Source organism: Geotrypetes seraphini, chromosome 3 (assembly GCF_902459505.1).
Source record: "Geotrypetes seraphini chromosome 3, aGeoSer1.1, whole genome shotgun sequence".
In the NCBI taxonomy this organism is placed as follows: domain Eukaryota; kingdom Metazoa; phylum Chordata; class Amphibia; order Gymnophiona; family Dermophiidae; genus Geotrypetes; species Geotrypetes seraphini.
The window spans coordinates 237,642,032-237,663,850 of record NC_047086.1 but is presented as its reverse complement, the minus strand read 5'-3'; the positions used below and the strand labels follow the sequence as shown (position 1 = coordinate 237,663,850).

At 42.2% G+C, this 21,819-nt stretch overlaps 1 protein-coding gene across 3 annotated transcripts in view; it reads left to right on the top strand.

The window, feature by feature from the left end:
• UTRN (utrophin) overlaps positions 1-21,819 on the top strand; it is a 1,286,828-nt gene that overhangs the window by 489,584 nt on the left and 775,425 nt on the right. For all 3 annotated transcript variants that reach the window (XM_033935605.1, XM_033935603.1, XM_033935604.1), the window contains one exon: positions 1,466-1,671. In XM_033935605.1, the coding sequence (XP_033791496.1) occupies positions 1,466-1,671 (206 nt within the window). The remainder of the gene's footprint in view (positions 1-1,465; positions 1,672-21,819) is intronic.

The window sequence follows — 21,819 nt, the reverse complement described above, 5'->3', positions numbered from 1 at the left end:
CGCCAGCAAGACAGAAAACACTGCATCACAATAGAATAGGCATTACAATAGAAAACCTGGGAAACAAAATTACTTCATTGGTAATTTCCCTGCTGGCGGCATTTGCTGATAGTTAAAATAGCTAAGCTAATATTTCTTGTGAAGTCATTTTGCATACGAAGCAACAGTTAGATAAATAGAACTTAAACGCTGGCATGGATTATGAAAGTTCAATGAGGAGCATGCGCGGTATACGCGTGGGCGCGCTATACCAAAATTTTCTTACATAAATTCCTTGTTCCCGCGCGCTATACCCGTGTGCGCGTTATATGCGTGAAAATACAGTAGTTCCACCTCTTGGCTAATAACATATTTTGGAGTGATTAATTTAAACGTCTCTGTCATATCTCCCCTCTCCGGCCTTTCCTCCAAAGTATACAGTATATCTTTAAGTCTGTCACCACGTGCCTTATGATGAAGACCAAACATCATTTAGAGATGATCCCTTCTCAAAAGAGCTTAAAATCTAAAACAGACAAATAGGGGTTAGGGAATTTCACACAGATGGAATGATAAAACAGACATTTGTATGTTACAAGTGAGTAAGAGGACTTAAAAGCAGCCTTGAAAAAGTTTGCTTTTATCTTAGGTCTGAATACTGGCAGAGATGGAGCTTAACTCATTTCACTTCCTGTGTCCCTTTGTAGGCAGAGTAGTGGCAGATGGTCAGCTGGAGGTTCAAGGATCACATGGTAGGAAAGGTCCTTTGGAATAGAAGGGTGATCCGTAGTCCAGTTTGAATTTAATTAGTGTTGTATGTGAATTATATTTATTTGGCTAAAGGGTTTACTGAAGATAATATTCATATTGCATTAGAGGCATGCACCCACAATTCCAAATATCAAATCTGGGTCACAAAAATTGTTTAAGTGAGGGGAAGCCAGAGTTCAACTTAGGTTTGTAATATTGCACCAGAAAATAAATTTGGCAGGCTATATTGGCTAAAACCAAGTTTTTGAAAGGGTGTTTGGATAATATATGTTTTAATTCTTCTTTTATTTTCTCGTGGGTGGATTTTATTTTTAAAGATTGTTTTTTTATGTATTTTGATTTTAATTCAGGTCATTTTTTTTTTTTTGTTGTTTGGACAGAATATCAAATTTGAATGAGTGAAGAGATAAACCTTAAGAGTCTTTATTAGCTACCATATTCTCTCTGCAACTCAGTCACTGGAGCTATTGCTTAAGCATCTTGTCATTTGTCGTTCCATCTTCTCTCTCACGTCTCTGATGGCTTAGCACAGCCCCTCTCAACAATAAACAAAAAGAATGTTGAGCCAGCTTAGCCATTCATATTCAGTCGTATCTTTAATAGTAATCTTGGACATATCAACACCAATTGCTTGTAGATGAAAAAGTGAAACATTCTAAAAGCTGTAGTTGATCAGTTTGCTTGCTTCTGAGCCTTTCTTTCTCATGTCCCACAGTGGAGAAGGTCAGGGGCCAATGGGATAATACTCAGCATGGTGTGGAGGTGCGCCAACATCAGCTGAAGGAGATGCTTGCTGACAGTGCACAGTGGAATGAGCAGAAGCAAGAAATGGAGGAGCTGCTGAGACAGCATGAGATGTGTCTACAAACCCTCCTGCAGGCCACAAAAGAACCACTTATTAAACAGCTGTCAGAAAACAAAGTAAGCCTGTATTTTTTTTTCATTTTTCCTCAACCTCTTTCTTGTATATAATTGTTTTGATCTGGTGCATCTGTTTTGCGTGCTTTGTGATATGTAATATCAGACTAGAACCCATATGAAAATTGGTGCTATCTCAGTGTCCACCCAAAAGTTCTGGGGAGAGATTTAATAGCCTATAGAGGTAGGTGATTTGTATATGTGGGATGACCTGGAAGCTAACTAGGCAGTATTCAGACTGGTGATGGTTAACAGTGCATAAAGTTAAGACAGTCTTTTTGGATGATAAAATGAAGAGATGAGGAGTAGCTGCAAAGGTCAACAATTTACATAAAGCATGGACGTTGTTCAAAAGTACCATCCTGGAGAACCGGACCAGATGTATTCCATGTATTAAAAGAGCAAAAGGAAGGCCGAACAGCTGCCGTGGTTAAAAAGTGAGGTGAGAAAGCAAAAAGAAACATGCTTCAGAAAATGGAAGAAGGATTTGACTCAAGCAGGGAAACAACATAAGGAATGGCAAGAAGCCAGTACGAGAATCAGTTGGATTGCTAGATGATAAGATCATGGGGGGAAATGGGAATGAGACTTGTATACCACCTTTTTGTGGTTACACATACAAACTTGTTTACATATATACAGGTATTTATTTTGTTTCCGGGGCAATGGAGGATTAAGTGACTTTCCTGGGTCACAAAAAGCATTGCTGGGATTCGATCCCACAACTTCAGGGTGCTGAGGCAGTAGCTGTACTACTAGGTTACTCTTTACCTCCACAGAACATAAAAACTACCATACTGGGATAGACTGAAGGTCCATCAAGCCCAGTATCCTGTTTCTTTTTTTTTTTTTTTTTCCATTTTCAATAATGTTTACAAAGAAACATAACAGGATATGGAAACATAAGAAATCATTTTACATAGATTGGAAATTCCATCTAGACATCATTAAAAGGAAAGGTGTACCATTAATAACAGAAATTTATTCCGAAGGAAAATTAAAGGAAGAAGCTTCTTTCCTTCTATATAAGCATCTTTTTCAATCATGCTCCTCAAATGAAAACAGCTATCTCAACCAACAAAATATACATTCCCCCATTATTTTTGATCACGATTACCTGGCAAGATTCCAAGGAGAAAGCCGGTTTTGTGCCGCTTATTTAGGAATAAGCAGTGGATTTCCCCAAGTCATCTTTAAAACGGCTTATAGATGTTTCATCTTTTTAAAACCCTGCTAGCCTAACTGCTTTTACCACATTCTCTGGCAATGAATTCCACAGTATAGTTTACATGTTGTGTGAAGAAATATTTTATCTGGTTTGTTTTAAATCTACTACTTAGTAGCTTCATTGCAAGCCCCCTAATCCTAGTGTTTTTGGAAAGAGTAAACAAGGTACTTGTGACATAGATTGGTGACTGTTGGAAACAAGATACAGTGCTTGGTCGATCTTCAGTCTGTCCCAGTATGACAATTTTATGTTCTTATGACAGAGACAGAAGCCTAAAAACATCCAAATAACTTTCAATTGCAAAAGAACCTTGATTTGTCCTTTTTATGCTGAAAATAAAATCTGTTCACGAAAAAGAATGTTTATTTGTCACTTCTGAACGTGGTTGTGATGAAGAGAAATGTTTATTGGTCTATCCTGTAATATATAGTTGTAGTTCCTTATCTCTAGAGGGCGCCCAGTCAACACAGAACAGAGGTTGCTTGCAATTTGAATTCACTGTATTTTATAGTAAATCTACAGGCACATTCCTGAATGTGTGTTCCAAAAATAGATATGCTATTACATTAAGAATCACAAATAAGAACATAAGAAAAGCAGTGCTGAGTCATACCAAAGTTCACTGAGCTGAGCATCCTTTCTCTGACAGAAGCCAGTCAATGTTGAAAATAATATAATATAAACTAGTGTTTAAGTCCGTTACATTAACGGGTGCTAGAGTACATGTCTGTCTGGTTTTTTTTTTATTTGTCTCTCTCTCCTTGGATGCTGTCTGTCTGTCATTCTTTCTGTCTGTCTCTCCCTGGCCCCCTGTCTGTCTATCTTTATTTCTAACTCTGTCCTCTTCCCTCAATCCTGCATGTATCCTTTTTTCTTTCTCTTCTCCATTTCCTTCCAACGTCTGCTCCCCCTGTCCCTCAGACTTTCATTCAGTGTCTGTCTCCCTCTCTCTACCCCTTCTATCTACTGTTCACCCTCTGTCTTGCCCTCTCTTCTCTTTCTATCCAGTGTCCGCCCTCTCTCTCTCTCTCTCTGTTCCATATGGCATCTCCTCCTTCCTTTCCCCTTGGTCTGGCATACATTCCTCCTTCCCTCCATGCCCTGCCATCTCTTCTTCCCTCCAATCCATTCTCTCCCCCTCTGCTCCCTTTCCTCCTTGATCTTCATCGGGCAGCAGCAGCAGCATTCACAATTCATTGCTGTTGCCGCCTAGTCCCTTTCTCCTTCCAAACCTACTTCGGCAAATTTCCTTCTGTCCGAATCAGTGACTTCTCTGCGCGTTCCGTAAGGAACGCAACTCGCGGCAAACATCGTACCCAGAAGAATATGACCAAATACATAAATTTTATGGGGGGGGAAAAAAGATGATAATAATCCAAAGTCTATCGCGCTCGTGGCGGCGCCTAAATCTCCAAAGCAACCGCCAGCCCCTCCTAACACTTCCGCTTCGCAACCGTAAAACCCCTTCTTATTGGTCAGCGGCTGCCGCACCTCCTTTGACTGTGCTGAACGATTGGCTGAGTGGCTGGGAGCGCGAGGCGGGGAGGGTGGGCGTTCTGAGGTCGACTGTGTGTGTGGTTTTTGCTCCTCTTCAGGTCTTCCTCTCTGTCGGGTTGTCTTCCTGAAACAGAAAGTAGGCAGGACCCACCAGAGAGGAAGGCCTGAAGCCGGCAACAGCAGCGAATTGTAAATGCTGCTGCTGCCCGAAGAAGCCAGGCCTTGAAAAACCCGAGGCAGACCGCTTCTCTTCCCTCCCAGCCCAACCCCTGCTGACTCGGCTCCCTTACCCTGCGTCGCGGAAGCGTGAAGACTGAACGCCGGCAATCGGGGTGGTGAGGACGCGGCTCAGGAGACTGTGAGGTGTTGGCGTGTGGCGGCGCTCCACGAAGCCCTCCTCCCGGCAGCTGCCGCCAGCACCAATCGGGACCAAGCTTGCCTGCGCTTCCTCCAGCGGTTGGTGAGTGAGGGCGGGAGGAGGGGAGTGGCTAGAGTGATCCCTGCCTCCGCGTTCTAAAATGGAACGTGGCCACGGATCAGAAATCACAGGGGCAGGGATCACGAATTTCAAGAGTGCATGCGTGCTCTATGGTTTTATTATATAGGATATAACTATAAATATGAGAGAATGAATGCAGAATGTTTAGGGTTTAGTAATTCATTTAATAAAGTGTGGAGCCCATTGACTACATTTGTTACCTCACAATAAGGGTCATGTATTTCTCCTTTTATTAGATTTCCTTACACATCCAGGGTGGGTGGGGGGAGGGAAATGTATTTTGAAGATTAAAATTACTTAATCATAATATTGTAATCACATAATATGTCTTATTGTATTAATAATTGGGAGGAAGGTAGGAGAAAATGATTGTTTTATGTATTACTTGTGTAATTAATAGTGTGTTTTATGCAGTGTTTTATGTTCAGTCAATTATATTGCACTGTTAAAGTTTGAAAATCAATAAAGATTTAAAAAAATAAAAATACCTGGCAAGTTCCAAAAAGTAATATATTTACATAAGAACATAAGCAATGCCTCCACTGGGTCAGACCTGAGGTCCATCATGCCCAGCAGTCCGCTCACGCGGCGGCCCAACAGGTCCAGGACCTGCGCAGTAACTCCCTATCTATACCTCTCTATCCCTTTTTCCAGCAGGAATTTGTCCAATCCTTTCTTGAAATCCAGTACCGTACTCTGTCCTATTACGTCCTCTGGAAGTGCATTCCAGGTGTCCACCACACGCTGGGTAACGAAAAACTTCCGAGCATTTGTTTTGAATCTGTCCCCTTCCAATTTTTCTGAATGCCCTCTTGTTCTTATATGTTTTGAAAGTTTGAAGAATCTGTCCCTCTCTACTTTCTCTATGCCCTTCATGATCTTGTAGGTCTCTATCATATCTCCTCTGAGTCTCCGCTTTTCCAGGGAGAAGAGCCCCAGTCTCTCCAATCTTTCAGTGTATGAGAGGTTTTCCATGCCCTTAATCATTCATGTCGCTCTCCTCTGGACCCTCTCAAGTGTTGCCATATCCTTCTTAAGGTACGGTGACCAATACTGAACAAAGTACTCCAAGTGCGGGCACACCATTGCCCGATACAACGGCAGGATGACTTCTTTTGTTCTGGTCGCAATACCCTTCTTAATAATACCCAACATTCTGTTTGCCTTCTTCGCGGCTGCTGCACATTGTGCTGTTGACTTCATTGTTGTATCCACCAGTACACCCAAATCTCTTTCAAGGTTACTTCCCTCTAATACTAATCCCCCCATTTGGTAGCTGAACATCGGGTTCTTTCTCCCTATATGCATGACCTTACATTTCCCTACATTGAAGTTCATCTGCCATTTATTCGCCCACTCCTCCAGTTTGTTTAGGTCCCTTTGTAGGTCCTCACACTCTTCCGTAGTTCTAACCCTTCTACAGAGTTTAGTGTCATCCGCAAATTTTATAACTTCATATTTCGTCCCCGTTTCCAGGTCATTAATAAATACATTAAACAGCAGCTGTCCCAGTACAGACCCCTGTGGAACTCCGCTCGTGACCTTCCTCCAGCCCGAGTAGTGACCCTTCACTCCAACCCTCTGTCTTCTGCCTGCCAACCAGTGTTTGACCCATCTGTGTACGTCCCCTTCCACCCCGTGGTTCCACAGCTTCCTAAGTAGCCGCTCATGGGGTACCTTGTCAAAGGTCCTTTTGGAAGTCGAGATAAATGATGTCTATGGGTTCCCCTTAGTTCATTTCCTGGGGGGAACAATGGTTGTCCTAGGTGTCTACAACTAGGCCTGTTTTTTTTAAATGAACTTTTCCTCTTATTCAATCCCCCTTCAAATCTCTCTGTGCTTGTCACCTTGACCTCATCCTTTGTCAACAGATTCCACAGTTTAAGCATGTGCTCTTAACTTTCTAGGATGTGTTTTGGTCCACTGATTGTTTTTGTAAAGTTTTACAGGGTAAAAAATGTTCCTTATTTAACCTTCTTAGCCATCCTTTCTCCAAGCTGAAAAGCCCTAACCTGTTTAGTTTTTCTTCATAAGAAGGTGTTTATTTCCTTTAGCATTTTTGTTGCTATATACAGAGACACATGATAATTCTCAGTTTGTTCCCATCCCTTTTCAGATAACATTCTTTTTGCTGCTTTTTTTTAACCTCTGCGGCACTCTGGACTGAAAATTCAGTTTATTATTTACAATGATTCCAAGAACTTAACTCAGAACTCAGTATTTTGTACCTTTAGTTGAGGCTTTTTTCTGCTACATGCATTACTTCACACTTGTCCATTTTACATTTCATCTGCCACTTAGACCTCGGCCTCCAGTCTCACAAAATCCTTCTGCAAATTCTTACAATCCTCAACCATTTTAACAACTGATTAATTTTGTATCATCTGCAAATTTGATCTCTTCACTTCTCAGTTCCTATCTCCAAATCATTTATGAATATGTTAAATAGCACAGGTCCTGGTACAGACCATTGGGATACTCCATTAGTGACCCTTTTTCATGTATACTGTATAATTGACCATTCTGTCTTCCTCTCTCTCATTGTCCTGGCCAGTTTCCAATCCACTAAAAGACATAGCCTTCTATCCAATAACTCTTTAATTTCCTAAGATGGAAAATTGTCAATTGCCTTCTAAAAAATCTCATATACCTTATCAACTGGCATGCTGTTATCCAGTCTAATAAATTGGTCAGGCAAGATTTACCTTTGATAAACCATGCTGGTTCATTCCCATTAAGCTGTCTTATCTACATGGCCAGAAATTCTGTTTGTTTTTTTTTAAAGTATAGCTTCAATCATTTGTAGAACCATCTTTGTTGAATTATATATGATCTTTTTTTGAATAATGTTGACAAACTATGGTATCTTAAAAAACTGTGGTAGAAAGTAACTTTAGTGTGCTTATGAGGGTCTTTCCCACGCATTAAAGCCATTTCTACTTAACCGGAAAATGACCGATTTTCCATTAGAATTAATGCTGTCTGGAATAAATGTCTCACCACCTTCATTTCAAATGCACCCACCTACCAAACCTTCAGGAAATCAATTAAAACCTATCTCTTTGATAAATTTCTTTGACTCCTTTCCTGCCTTGTTGTATCTTTGAAATTCTTCCGGATAAACCTTGACTACTCTTGGCTTGCTAATGTAATTTGAAAGTCTTTTTCTGTAACATTGCTGTCTGTATACAGTCTCTTCCTCGATAAACCACTCTGAACTGCTTGTGATATTGCGGTATACAAAAATAAAGTTATTATTATTATTAGTTGTCCTGATTTGTTGTAACATTATATGTATGTAATATAAAACGGTATATAAAATTTTAAAATAAATAAATCTGGATTAATGGCCATGAGCTAATGTTTATTTTTTTTTATTTGAAAATCTTTATTGCCAATTCAGAAACTTACAGAAAGCAACTGCTACAATGTCCTGCATATAAAATGCTCCATATAAATAGTGCTCTCTATTTGAAATGAAAAAGCAAAATAGCAGTTTTTTTTGTTTACTAAGTGATAACATAATCTCATACACAACACCATACAAATATAAACCTACTCTGTTGTTTCTTCAGAACAGGGCTTAAAGTTCTCCACCTTTGTTGTTTTGCTTGTCAAAGCCAAGTTTCCAATAAGATAAACAGGTTACTTACTAATTCAGTCAACAAATAATTCTGTCCTAGTATATAAACAACCAGAATTGTTCCTGATGCTATAAAAATGTCAATCTTTCCATGTCCACCAGTAATCTCAAGTGTTGTTTCCAAGCCAAAATTGGAGGAAATAGGGTTGTTTCCAGTACATGGTTTTGACACATTTATCTGCCATTCAAAAAACCATCAAGGCAATTTACAAAATGAGAGTAGAAAAGAACTACATTCAACCAGGACAGTAAAGGAAATGACCGTCTGCCATATGTATGACTACCTCCCCTCTGGGAGGCGGTCTTACGTATGCAATCGATGCAGAGAACTGGAGAGCCTGAAGAAACAAATCGGCTCCTTGAGGGCAGAATTTTGGAACTGGAGGCACTTCAAGCAATGGAGGAGGAGGACAGAGATGCAGAGAACATCAAGACAGAGGACACCATTGAAGAAGAAGTCCGAGAGCTGGAGAGGTTCATAGAGGAGGCATACAGGGAGGCCATGGAGAATCACCAGCAACAGTGGAACTGCTGAGATACACATACAGAGAGTGTGGACCACCCGACGGACAACCACCAGGAAGAAATGGGTGACAGAGCAGCGAGATCTGGAAGCAGCAGAGCCTGGTGCGAGCCAATGCCAGGATGAGAGAAAATGGATGGGAACGAAGGACATGGACCTATGGCTGGAGAGATAGGCAAACACCAGGGACACAGATCTGCGGCTGGAGAATCAAGAGAAGATAGAGAGGACAGCAATCATCGTAGGGGACTCCATCATCAGACAAGTCGACAGCCACATAGCAGGAGGAAGGCTGGATCGACTGGTGACCTGCCTACTGGGAGCCAAGGTAGAAGACATAGTGAGCTGAATTGACAGGATCATCGACAGTGTGGAAGAAGAAGATACAGCAGTGATGATCCATGTGGGGATGAACAACGTGAGTAGCAGGAACTACAACAGAGAAATACTAGACGACTTTATGGGGGAAAAGCAAGCTAGACAGGAAAGACGGACTCCATCTCAGCAGAGATGGAATGAGGCTTCTGGCAAGCAACATCAAGAGGGAAGTTGAGAACTTTTTAAACTAGGAAGAAGGGGAAAGCCGACAATCGACCGAGAGAGAGAGTCGACGGTTCAGGAACCGGTATACATAAGAACATAAGCAGTGCCTCTGTTGGGTCAGACCAGAGGTCCATCACACCCAGCAGTCCACTCACGTGGTGGCCCATCAGGTCCAGGATCTGTATAGTAATCCTCTATCTGTACCCTTCAATTCCCTTTTCCTTCAGGAAATCATCCAATCCCTTCTTGAAACCCAGTAGCGTACTCTGTCGTATCACACCCTCTGGAAGCTCATTCCAGGTGTCTACCACCCTTTGGGTGAAGAACTTCCTAGCATTGGTTCTGAATTTGTTCTCTCTTAATTTTTCTGAATGCCCTCTTGTTCTTGTAGTTTTTGAAAGTTTGAAAAACTGGCCCATGCCCTCATGATCTTGTAGATCTCTATCATGTCCCCTCTAAGCCTCCGCTTCTCCAGGGAAAAGAGGCCCATTTTCTCTAATCTTTCCGCATATGAAAGGTTTTCCATACCCTTTATCAGTCGTGTCGCTCTCCTCTGAACCCTCTTGAGTATCGCCATATCCTTTTTAAGGTACGGTGACCAATATTGGACGCAGTACTCCAGATGCTGGTGCACCATCGCCCGATACAACGGCAGGATAACGTCCTTCGTTCTGGTTGTAATACCTTTCTTGATAATACCTAGCATTCTGTTTGCCTTCTTAGAGGCTGCTGCATACTGTGCCGACGGCTTCATTCTTTTGTCCACCAGTACCCCTAAGTCCTTCTCTAGGCTACTTTCACCCATTATTAGCTCTCCCATCGTATAGCTGTACATTGAGTTTCTGTTTCCTACATGCAAGACTTTACTTTTCTCTACATTAAACTTAATCTGCCATTTATTTGCCCACTCTCCCAGTTTGTTCAGGTTCCTTTGTAAATCTTCACAGTCTTCTTTATTCCTAACTCCATTAAAAAGTTTTGAGTTGTCAGCGAATTTTATAACTTCGCACTTCAGCCCTGTTTCTAGGTCATTTCTGAATACATTGAACAGCAGCGGTCCAAGTACCGACCCCTGCGGAACACCACTCGTGACCCTTCTCGAGTCCGAGTAGTGGCCCTTTACTCCTACCCTTTGCTTCCTACCCGCCAACCAAATTTTGATCCATCTATTTACATCCCTTTCCATCCCATGGTTCTTTAGTTTTCTAAGTAGGCATTCATGGGGTACCTTGTCGAAGGCTTTTTGAAAATCCAAGTATACGATGTCTATGGGGGTCCCTTCGTCCATTTGCTTGTTTATTCCTTCGAAGAAGTGCAATAAGTTCGTTAGACATGATCTTCCTTTGCAGAATCCATGTTGGCTTGTTTTCATCAGTTTATTTCTTTCTAGATGCTCGTCGATGCAATCTTTTATCAGCGCATCCGCCATCTTTCCCAGAACCGAAGTCAGACTTACCGGTCTGTAGTTCCCTGGGTCGCTTCTCGATCCTTTTTTAAAGATGGGTGTAACATTTGCTATCTTCCAATCCTCTGGGATCACTCCGGTTTTCAGAGATAGATTACAAACCTGCTGTAGTAATTCCGCTATTTCCTCTTTTAGCTCTTTCAATACCCTAGGGTGGATTCCATCCAGGCCTGGAGATTTGTCAGTTTTTAATCTGTTGATCTGCTTGAGCATGTCTTCGAGGCTTACCTCCATGGATGTTAATTTTTCTGCTTGATCTCCTGTAAAGATTTTTTTCAGGTTCCGGCACGCTGGATGTGTCCTCTCTTGTAAATACTGACGAAAAGAAAATGTTTAGTCTATCCACCACTTCCTTTTCCTCTTTCACCACTCCCTTCCTATCTCCTTCATCCAGCAGTCCCACCTCCTCCCTTGCCGGCTGCTTCCCTTTAACATATCGGAAGAACGGTTTGAAATTTCGTGCTTCCCTGGCTAGCCTCTCTTCTTATTCTCTTTTTGCTCTTCTAACCATGCGGTGACATTCTTTTTGATGCTTCCTGTGCTCTTTCCAGTTTTCCCCAATTTTGTTCTTTTTTTACATCTGGAAAGATTTTTTCTTATCTTCCATATCTTTCTTCACTTCTTTAGTTATCTACGCCGTGCAGGAAGATATAGGGGAAGACTCACCGGATCACAGGCAAGACAGATCGAAAGGGACACAAGAGGGAAGTATATGCAAGAAAGGAACAGGCTGCAAACTCAAGTGCATGTACACAAACGCAAGGAACCTAAGGAATAAGATGAGTGAATGAGAAGCTATAGCACAAAAAGATAACGTTGACATCATCATGGAAACATGGTGGACTGAGGAAAAAGTCTGGGACACTATGCTACCAGGATACAAATTATACCGCAGAGACAGAGTGGCTCAAAAAGGTGGGGGGCATTGCCATATACGTCAAAGAGGGACCGACAGATAAGTTAGAATCTCTATGGGTCAAAATTCAGGGAACAAATGGAGTGGAAACGAAGATTGGCATCTACTACCGACCCCCAGGGCAGTCTGAAGAAATTGATGGAGAAATGATGGATGAGATTACAAGCAACTGCAAGGGAGGCAACACAGTTATCATGGGTGACTTCAACTATCTGGGGATAGACTGGAACCTAGGCACCTCCGGCTGCGCTAGGGAGACCAAGTTCCTGGATGCTGTAGACGATTGCTTCCTGGAACAACTTGTTAAGGAAAATACAAGAGGTAATGCAATTCTGGACTTAATTCTGAACGGACTGCGAGGACCGGCACAAGTTGTAGAAGTAGAAGGGCGCTGGGAAGCAGCAAGCACAATATGATCCGCTTCGACCTGGACGCAGGAGAGAAACATCAGTCCAGAACGAACTTACAAAAGGGAAATTACGAAGGGATGAGACTCATAGAAACATAGAAACAGAAACATAGAAATAGACGGCAGATAAGGGCCCACGGCCCATCTAGTCTGCCCACCTTAATGTCCCTCCCCTACCTTTGCCCTGTGAATAGATCCCATGTGCCGATCCCATTTGGCCTTAAAATCAGGCACGCTGCTGGCCTCAATCACCTGTAGTGGAAGACTATTCCAGCGATCAACCACTCTTTCAGTGAAAAAGAATTTCCTGGTGTCACCTCGTAGTTTCCCGCCCCTGATTTTCAACGGATGCCCTCTTGTTGTCGTGGGACCCTTGAAAAAGAAGATATCTTCCTCCGCCTTGATGCGGCCCGTAAGATACTTGAACGTCTCGATCATGTCCCCCCTCTCTCTGCGCTCCTCGAGCGAGTATAGCTGTAATTTGTCAAGCTGTTTTTCGTATGGTAGATCCTTGAGTCCCGAGACCATCCGGGTGGCCATTCTTTGCACCGACTCCAATCTCAGCACATCCTTGCGATAATGCGGCCTCCAGAATTGCACACAGTATTCCAGATGGGGCCTCACCATGGATCTATACAATGGCATAATGACTTCCGCCTTACGACTGACGAAACCCCTTCGTATGCAGCCCATGATTTGTCTTGCCTTGGACGAAGCCTGCTCCACTTGATTGGCAGACTTCATGTCCTCACTGACGATTACCCCCAAGTCTCGTTCTGCTACCGTTTTTGCTAGGATCTCGCCATTAAGGGTATAAGACTTGCATGGATTCTGGCTGCCCAGGTGCATAACTTTGCATTTTTTGGCATTGAAGTTGAGTTGCCATGTCCTAGACCATCGCTCCAGTAGGAGTAGGTCGTGCATCATGTTGTCGGGCACTGAATCTTCGTCTGTTGTGCATTTGCCCACTACATTACTCAGTTTGGCGTCATCGGCGAATAATGTTATTTTACCTCGAAGCCCTTCTGCCAAGTCTCTTATAAAGATGTTGAATAGGATTGGGCCCAAGACTGAGCCCTGTGGTACTCCACTAATCACCTCCGTCATTTTGGAGGGGGTGCCGTTCACCACCACCCTTTGGAGCCTACCTCCAAGCCAGCTCCCAACCCATTTCGTCAATGTGTCACCTAATCCTATAGAACTCATCTTGCTCAGTAATCTGCGGTGTGGTACGCTATCGAATGCTTTGCTAAAGTCCAGGTACACGATGTCCAGGGACTCCCCAATATCCAGCTTCCCCGTTACCCAGTCAAAGAAGCTGATCAGGTTGGATTGGCAGGATCTCCCCTTAGTAAATCCATGTTGTCGGGGATCCCGTAGATTCTCCTCATCCAGGATCTTATCTAATTGGTGTTTGATTAGAGTTTCCATTAGTTTGCTCACTATCGATGTTAGACTCACTGGTCTGTAGTTTGCTGTCTCCATCTTTGAGCCTTTCTTGTGGAGTGGAATGACGTTAGCCGTCCTCCAGTCCAACGGGACGCTGCCTGTACTAAGGGAGAGGTTGAAGAGCGCGGACAGTGGCTCCTCCAAGACATCACTCAGCTCCCTAAGCACCCTGGGGTGCAGGTTGTCCGGCCCCATTGCCTTGCTAACCTTGAGCCTTGAAAGTTGTTTAGGATGATTAGGAGCCTAATGGATGATGTAGTATTAAAATGCAAAAAACTCCACTTGAAAGGCTAAGAGTCTGACTCCAACAGAAGAAAAAGCCTCAGGTCTTAACTGGTTGAGCCCAATGCTCAAACCACCTCCGCCCACATCATTGGCAAAAAACTTCTGTTAGAAGTGACTGTATGCCACAGAACTCAGTCCTAAATAAGTTAACTTCTGTGGCATATAGTCACTTCTAACGGAAGTTTTTTGCCAATGATGTGGGCGGAGGTGGTTTGAGCATTGGGCTCAACCAGTAAGACCTGAGGCTTTTTCTTCCGTTGGATTGAGACTCTTAGCCTTTCAAATATTTTTTGCCCTTTAATGCAAAAAACTGGAAAAGCGTCACAAGTGGAGTGCCATAGGGTTCGGTGCTTTGGCCTGTGCTCTTCAACATACAGTGGTACCTTTGCTTGTGAGCATAATTCGTTCCAGAAGAATGCTTGTAATCCAAAGTACTCGTGTATCAAAGCGAGTTTCCCCATAGGAATTAATGGAAACTAGGATGATTCATTCTAATACTTCTCCAACCCAGCAAATGTACTCCCCTCTGTTTCCATCCCCACAGACCATCTTTCCCTTTTCTCGTCCTCCTGCCGTTAACAGGTCCCGCTCTCAAATCAAGGCCTGCCCTCCATACAGGCTTCTTCTCAGCCCCCAGCCGCTCTGAGAGTGTTACAATGCCAGCATCACCTCACGATACCTGTTATTGCTCCAAGCTCCAGTCCCACTTCATGGACCCATCTGGTTTCCCGCTACCGCTATCGGCCCCGTTCTGCTCTGATCACCTTTTACCGGGCATTGGCAGCTCTGCACAGGACGATCATGGGCCCATCTGATTACGGTTTTCTGCTACCGCTATCACCAGTCTCTCCCCTCATGGTCCCGTTCTGCTCTGATTGGCTTTCACCAGGCATTGTCAGCTCCGCACAGGACGAGAGGCTATAGTAGCAGGGCGTCAGGGTGGAAAGAATGCGAGGCGGGGGGGGGGAGGGGCTCGCATTCCAAAGCCGGAACGCAGCGTTCCCTTGGCCAAGCTCCACCCCCTTTTGCTTCCACTTCCTACATAAGCTCCTCCCCACCTCTATGAAGTAGCCGAGATGCCTTTCCTGCCCGCCCTCTACCAATCAGGGCTAGAGAGCGGATCTTTGCACAACTCTTCCCACTCAGGGACATCCAGGCAGCAGTGGTTCTGGCGTGGGTTGGTGCATGTTGTTTGCCGGCTGGTGGTAAGGTGGGGGGGGGGGCGACGCGCTTGTTGATCAAGTCAACGCACGTTTTGCGAGTTAAAGTTTGCTCGAGTGTTTTGCTTGTCTTGCAAAACACTCGCCAACTATGTTACTCACAAACCGAGGTTTGATTGTATGTATAAACGACCTGGAAATTGGTACGACGAACGAGGTGATTAAATTTGCAGACAATACAAAGTTATTCAGAGTAGTGAAGACACAGAAGTATTGCGAAGACCTGCAACGTGACATAAACACATTCAAGAAATGGGCTGCAATATGGCAAATGAGGTTTAACGTGGATAAGTGTAAGGTAATACATGTCGGTAACAAAACTCTTATACACGAATACAGGATGTCCGGTGCAGTACTCGGAGAGACCCCCCTGGAAAGAGATTTGAGAGTACTGGTCAACAAGTCAATGAAGCCGTCCGTGCAATGTGTGGCGGCAGCGGCATAAAAGGCAAACAAAATGCTAGGAATGATTAAGAAGGGGATCACAAACAGATCAGAGAAGGTTATTATGCCGCCGTGCTGGACCATGGAATACTGCATCCAGCACTGGTCACCGTACATGAAGAAGGACATAGTACTATTCAAAAGGGTCCAGAGAAGAGCAACTAAAATGGTTAAGGGGCTGTAGGAGTTGCCGTACAGTGAGACATTAGAGAAACTGGGCCTCTTCTCCCTTGAAAATAGGAGATTGAGAGGTGACATGATCGAAACATTCAAGATAATGAAAAGAAAAGACTTCTTAGATAAAGACAGGTTTTTCACCCTCTCCAAGGTAGAGAGAACGAGAGGGCACTCTCTAAAGTTAAAAGGGGATAGATTCTGTACAAATTTAAGGAAGTTCTTCTTCACCCATTGAGTGGTATAAATCTGGAACGCTCTTCCGGAGGCTGTTATTGGGGAAAACACCCTCCAGGGATTCAAGACAAGTTCCTTCTGAACCAGAACGTACCTAGGTAAGGCTAGACTCAATTAGGGCACTGGTCTTTGACCTAAGGGCCACCGTGGGAGCGGTCTGCTGGCCACAATGGATCATTGGTCTGAAAGGAAGAACGTAGAGCAGTGGTTCTTAAACCTGTTCAGGGGGATCCCCTGCCAGTCAGATTTTCAAGATATCCCTAATGAATATGTGTGAGGCAGATTTGCATATAATAGAGGTGATAGGCATGCAAATAAGCCTCATGCATATTCATTAGGGATATCTTTTTAAAAAACCGACTGTCTGGAGTCTCCCAGGTCAGGTTTAAGAACCATTGATGTACGGTATACCCACTAACCAAAGAAGAAATTGAGTGCTCCAGATACGAAGGGATATTTTTATATAGGAGCCAGTGAGTCAAGATAAGTATCTTAACTGATGAACAGAAAGAAACTGGAAGCCAGTGAAGTTTAATTAATAGGTGGTTCTCATTTAACTATCTTGTAAGGAAAAACATTTGAACTATGGCTCTGTAGTTATATGACTCATTTTGAAAATCAATCTACAGTGAAATTTTTGTTTTTTGTTTCTTTAACTGAACATGAGTTAGTTTACCATGGCATTATGATTTTGTCTAGTTGTGTCAAACATTGTTCTTGCAAGAAAGAGAGATGGCTTTGTGCTGCATTTAAACATTGATATTTTTAGAAATACATTTTCATCCAAGGTACATGTGTGACTGGCTTTCCCCGGAGGTTCTCAGACAAGTAAACTGATTAAGCTTGTAGCCATTAATGTTATCGGGCGAGACTCTGTAGTTCCTTGAACAAACTTCTTTAATTTAAATGTAAAACAAAGAAATAAATAAACTCATAGTTCAGTTGTTCTCAAGGGATTTCTTCTACAGAATCTATACTCGACTAGCACAAAGCCAGGAGTGTGTATCATAGACACTCTGTGCACACTGTGTTCCAGACTTAGCTGACTAAACTGTAGCAAATTTAAAGGTAGAGTCTAGATAACATAACATAAAGCCTTACAAAAGCTACAATAGATAGAACATAGATGAGGAACAATGCCTTTCCTTTGTCCGTGTGTTAGCTAAGATGGAGACTGCTTTCTGACCACAAGAGGAACAAGCAGGAGATAATGGGGAACCCTTGGGAATACCACAATCCACTGACCATGCCAAAGATGTTGTGTCCCCGAAGTTCATCATGAGCAACGAGAGAAATCCTTTAAATCAGTTAAGAACTTTGTCTGAAAGCAGTTGAACTAAAATTTGATGGTTTACTACGTCAAAAGCTGCTGACAAATCAAATTGTAATAGTATAGCATGGCAGTTCTGGGAGAATAAACTTTGAATCTTGGAAATCATTGATAATAGTCAGTCATTACAACACCTTCCTGATCTTAAACTACTGTGGCCATGATCTTTCCTGCTGACTTTTGAGTCTTGAATTTCCTTGGCCTTGGAAAACCTGAGTGTCGCCATTGCTTGGACTGTTGTTTTGTCTCAGGATAATGGGGTCACCATGTTTCATCAACAGTAACTAGTGGTTCCAAAAAGTTGGCACTAGCTCACTGAAAATGCTGCAAAATCAACTTGGAAGTATTCAATCAACGTTATTTCTCATCAGCATTCATACATTTGGGGACCCACTTAGCTGACAGCTTCTGCATACCCTGCTGCTCATGGATTATATCATGGATTATATCTGGATATCTGTAGTGTCTCAGCAATTGTTTTAGCTGATATTCACTGATCTGCCAAAATCAGGTCATGGACATGGTCAACAATTTCAGGAGTTGACATCGTTTGAGGCCTCCCAGACATTACTACATCTTCAGTCTCAATCACCACGCTGAAAGTTTGCACACCACTCCTTCACTGTGGAGTATGACGGGCATTTGTCACTCAATGTTTGCATCATACATTCATGGATTTCCTTTGGAGCTTTCTTCTGCAAAAATAGGAACTTCATGACGGCTTGGAGTTCCACACTTTAAATTCTACACTTTTCATTGACATGGTTCAATCAACTATCTGAATTAATGTCAAAACATAGCAATATGATTCTGCAAATTGACATTTTGCAAAATAAAATAGCACTCTTTTCAGCTGCAGTGGCAAAATAACATTCAGAATTTAGAAAGTTGGTTGGGCTGAGAACTTTTCAACAATCCCTTGTAATTCCTTTGCAGGGCCTCTACAAATAGAACATGCACATTGAATTGACACCAGAAGGCCTGAGCACAATTGCCCGTGGGTGGTGATTAAGTTGCTTAACTATACCCATAAACAAGTGATATTAAGGGCCCTTTGTGCTGTATTGTATAATAATTAATTACTGTACTTCCGTAAAATTTTGTCACTTACGTGTAAACATTTTTACTACTTTTGCCTAGCTGCATCTAACATTTGCAGCTAAAAGTATAAAGTAGGGGTGACCAAGATTGTGTTGGTTAGAGACACTGCATAGTGAGGCTCGGAGAGTTCCTTTGGGTGCATACTCTTAAAGCAATGGAGAACGGGTAAGGCCTGGCTCTTTCCCTCTGAGACGGGGCAGTTATCAGTGATGCGACAAGATGACTCTTGAGGCTTTCTGGAGCCCCGTTGCAAATTCTGAAGTTGTTCCTGCTTTGAAGATGATGCCAGGAGATTCAGTGGAGCACTGAATTGAGAACAGCCTCCCTGCAACTTGAATGTGGAAGTTGTAGATAAGAGCAGAGTTCAGCTCCCAGAATGGGTGAGATGCTCTTGCCTGTACTGGAGGAACTTTTTGCAGCAAAGCCTTCTCCAGTTGTCATGGTAGAAACATCTGGTGGCTCTACTTTGGGTGAAGTAAATGGACATTTGGAAAAGCTCCCTCCAGGATTTCAGGGGGGATCCTTGAGACCTGCTGTTGTGACTTTAGGGTCACTGAGTGATGCTATCCAGGCTGGTAACACTTCTTTATTAATAACTGATAGACTTGTTGAAAAAGTTCACGAGCATTCTTAAGATATTGATGCCCATTTTCTGCAATTAGGTTAGTTGTCTACCAAAGTAACGCTGGCTTTTACAAAGCTGCAGTAAAGGTTTCTATCACTGGCCAGCAAGGTAAATGCTTTGACACTCACAGAATTTCTATGAGTGTTGGAGCATATACCTCACTGTAAAAGGCCTTAAATGTATTAAGAAATAGGGCTTACATCGATTAATCGCAATTAAAATTAGTAATCACAAAAGTATCCTCCCCTTACATTTCTTTCTATACTCATATAGTGGCAAACATAGACAGCAGAAGTAAATTTTCAGAACTGATATGTTTTAAATACTAAAATGAAAATAAATCATTTTTCTTACCTTAGAAACATAGAACATGACGGCAGAAAAGGGCATAGTAATTTTAAAGACAGAACAAAATGATTAAAATTAAAATCAACAAGCAAAAAAGGTATGAAAAACGATTTATTTTCATTACAAAATAATAATAAAAAATTAAAGAGAGACCTTGAAAAGAAGATTGTGCTAGAAGCAAAAATACACAGTAAAAACATTTATTTAGGTATATTAAAAGCAAGAAGCTAGAAAGAGAATCAGTTGGACCACTAGATGATAGGGGCTCGGAGAAATTATATTAATTTTTTGCTTCAGTCTTCACCGAGGAAGATATGGAGGAGTTATAGGTGCCAGAAATGATATTCAATTCTGATGAATTGGAGAAACTCATACGTATCTCTAACACTGGAAGATGTAATAGGCCAATCTGACAAATTTAACAAATTGCTTGAACTGGATGGTATACCTCTCAGAGTGCCGATAGAATTGAAAAATGAACTTACAGAGCTATTGTTAGTAATTTGTCATTTTTCTTAAAAATCAAGCAAAGTACCAGAAGACTAGAGGATGACCAACATGATGTCAATTTTTAAAAAGGGCTCAGGAGGTGATCTGGGAAATTATAGACTGGTGAGTCTGACATCGGTGTTAGGATAATGGTAGAGACTATTATAAAGAACAAAATGACAGAACATATACATAAGATTGGATTAATGTGAGAAAGCCAACGTGTTTAATCAAGAGAAATCTTGCCTCGCCAATCTACTGCATTTCTTTGAAGGGGTGAATGAACATGTGGATAAAGGTGAGCTGGTTAATATTGCATATTTGGATTTTCAAAAGGCATTTGACAAAGTACCTCATGAAAGACTTCTGGGATAGGAGATAATGTCCTATTATGGATTAAGAACTGTTGAAAGACAGAAAACTGAGGGTAGGTTTAAATGGTCAATATTCTCAATGGAGAAAGTTAAATAGTGGGGTTCCCCAGGGGTCTGTGTTAGGCCCATTATCAATGATCTAGAGATGGAAATAACTAGTGAAATGATTAAATTTGCTGATGATACAAAGTTCTTAAGTTGCAAGAGGACTGTGAAAAATTGAAAGAGGACCTTGTAAGACTGGCCATCAAAATGGCAGATGATGTTTAATGTGAGCAAGTGCAAAGTAATGCATGTGGGAAAGAGGAGCCCGAACTATAGCTGCATGATGCAGGGCTCCACATTAGGAGTCACTGCCCAGAAAAGGATCTAGGTGTCTTCATTGAGGACCCATTGAAACCCTCAGCTCAATGTGCGGCGGCAGCTAAAATAGCAAACAGAATGTTAGGAATTATCAGGAAAGGCATTGAAAACAAAGATGAAAATGTTATAATGCCCTTATATCGCTCACTGGTATGGCCGCACCTCAAATACTGTGTGCAGTTCTGGTCACCGTATCTTAAAAAAAGATATAAGGGAATTAGAAAAGGTACAGAGAGAAGGGTGATAAAAGGAATGGAACAACCTCCCTATGAGGAAAAGCTATAGCGGCTAGGGCTCTTCAGCTTGGAGAAGAGATGGTTCAAGGGTGATATGATAGAGGTCTATAAAATACTGAGTGGAGTGGAAAGGGTAGATGTGAATTGCTTGTTTACTCTATCCAAAAATTACTAGGACTAGGGGGCATGTGATGAAGCTACTAAGTAGTAAATTTAAAACAAACTGGAGAAAATATTTCTTCACACAACGTATAATTAAACTCTGGAATTTGTTGCCAGAGAATGTGGTGAAATCAGTTTGCTTAGCAGGGTTTAAAAACCCTGGCTTGGGGAAATCCACGTATTATTCCAATGATAAGCAGCATAGGGGCAGATCATGGGTGTGTTTTGTGAAGCAGGCGCCTTTAGGCTCCGATATCAGCGCCTAACTTTAGGCATAAAAAACCCTGACATAGGTATACCTAAAATGTTAGTATGCTGAGCATTGCCTAAGCTTGTTTAGGCAACACTAGGAGTGATCCTAAAATTTGGCACCTAAATTTTATAGAATTGGTGCCTGTATCAGTGCCTAACTTTAGGCGGACTTTATAGAATCAAGGCCCGAGTGTCTATTTTGTAAACACACATAGGCACCTTTATAAAACATGAAGTGCCTTTCAAGACTTTTCACGGAGGCACACAATTATAAAATTACCCAATGTGCAAATTTTTTCCCCCCCATTTCAAAGATTTTTATTGATTTTAATAAAATAC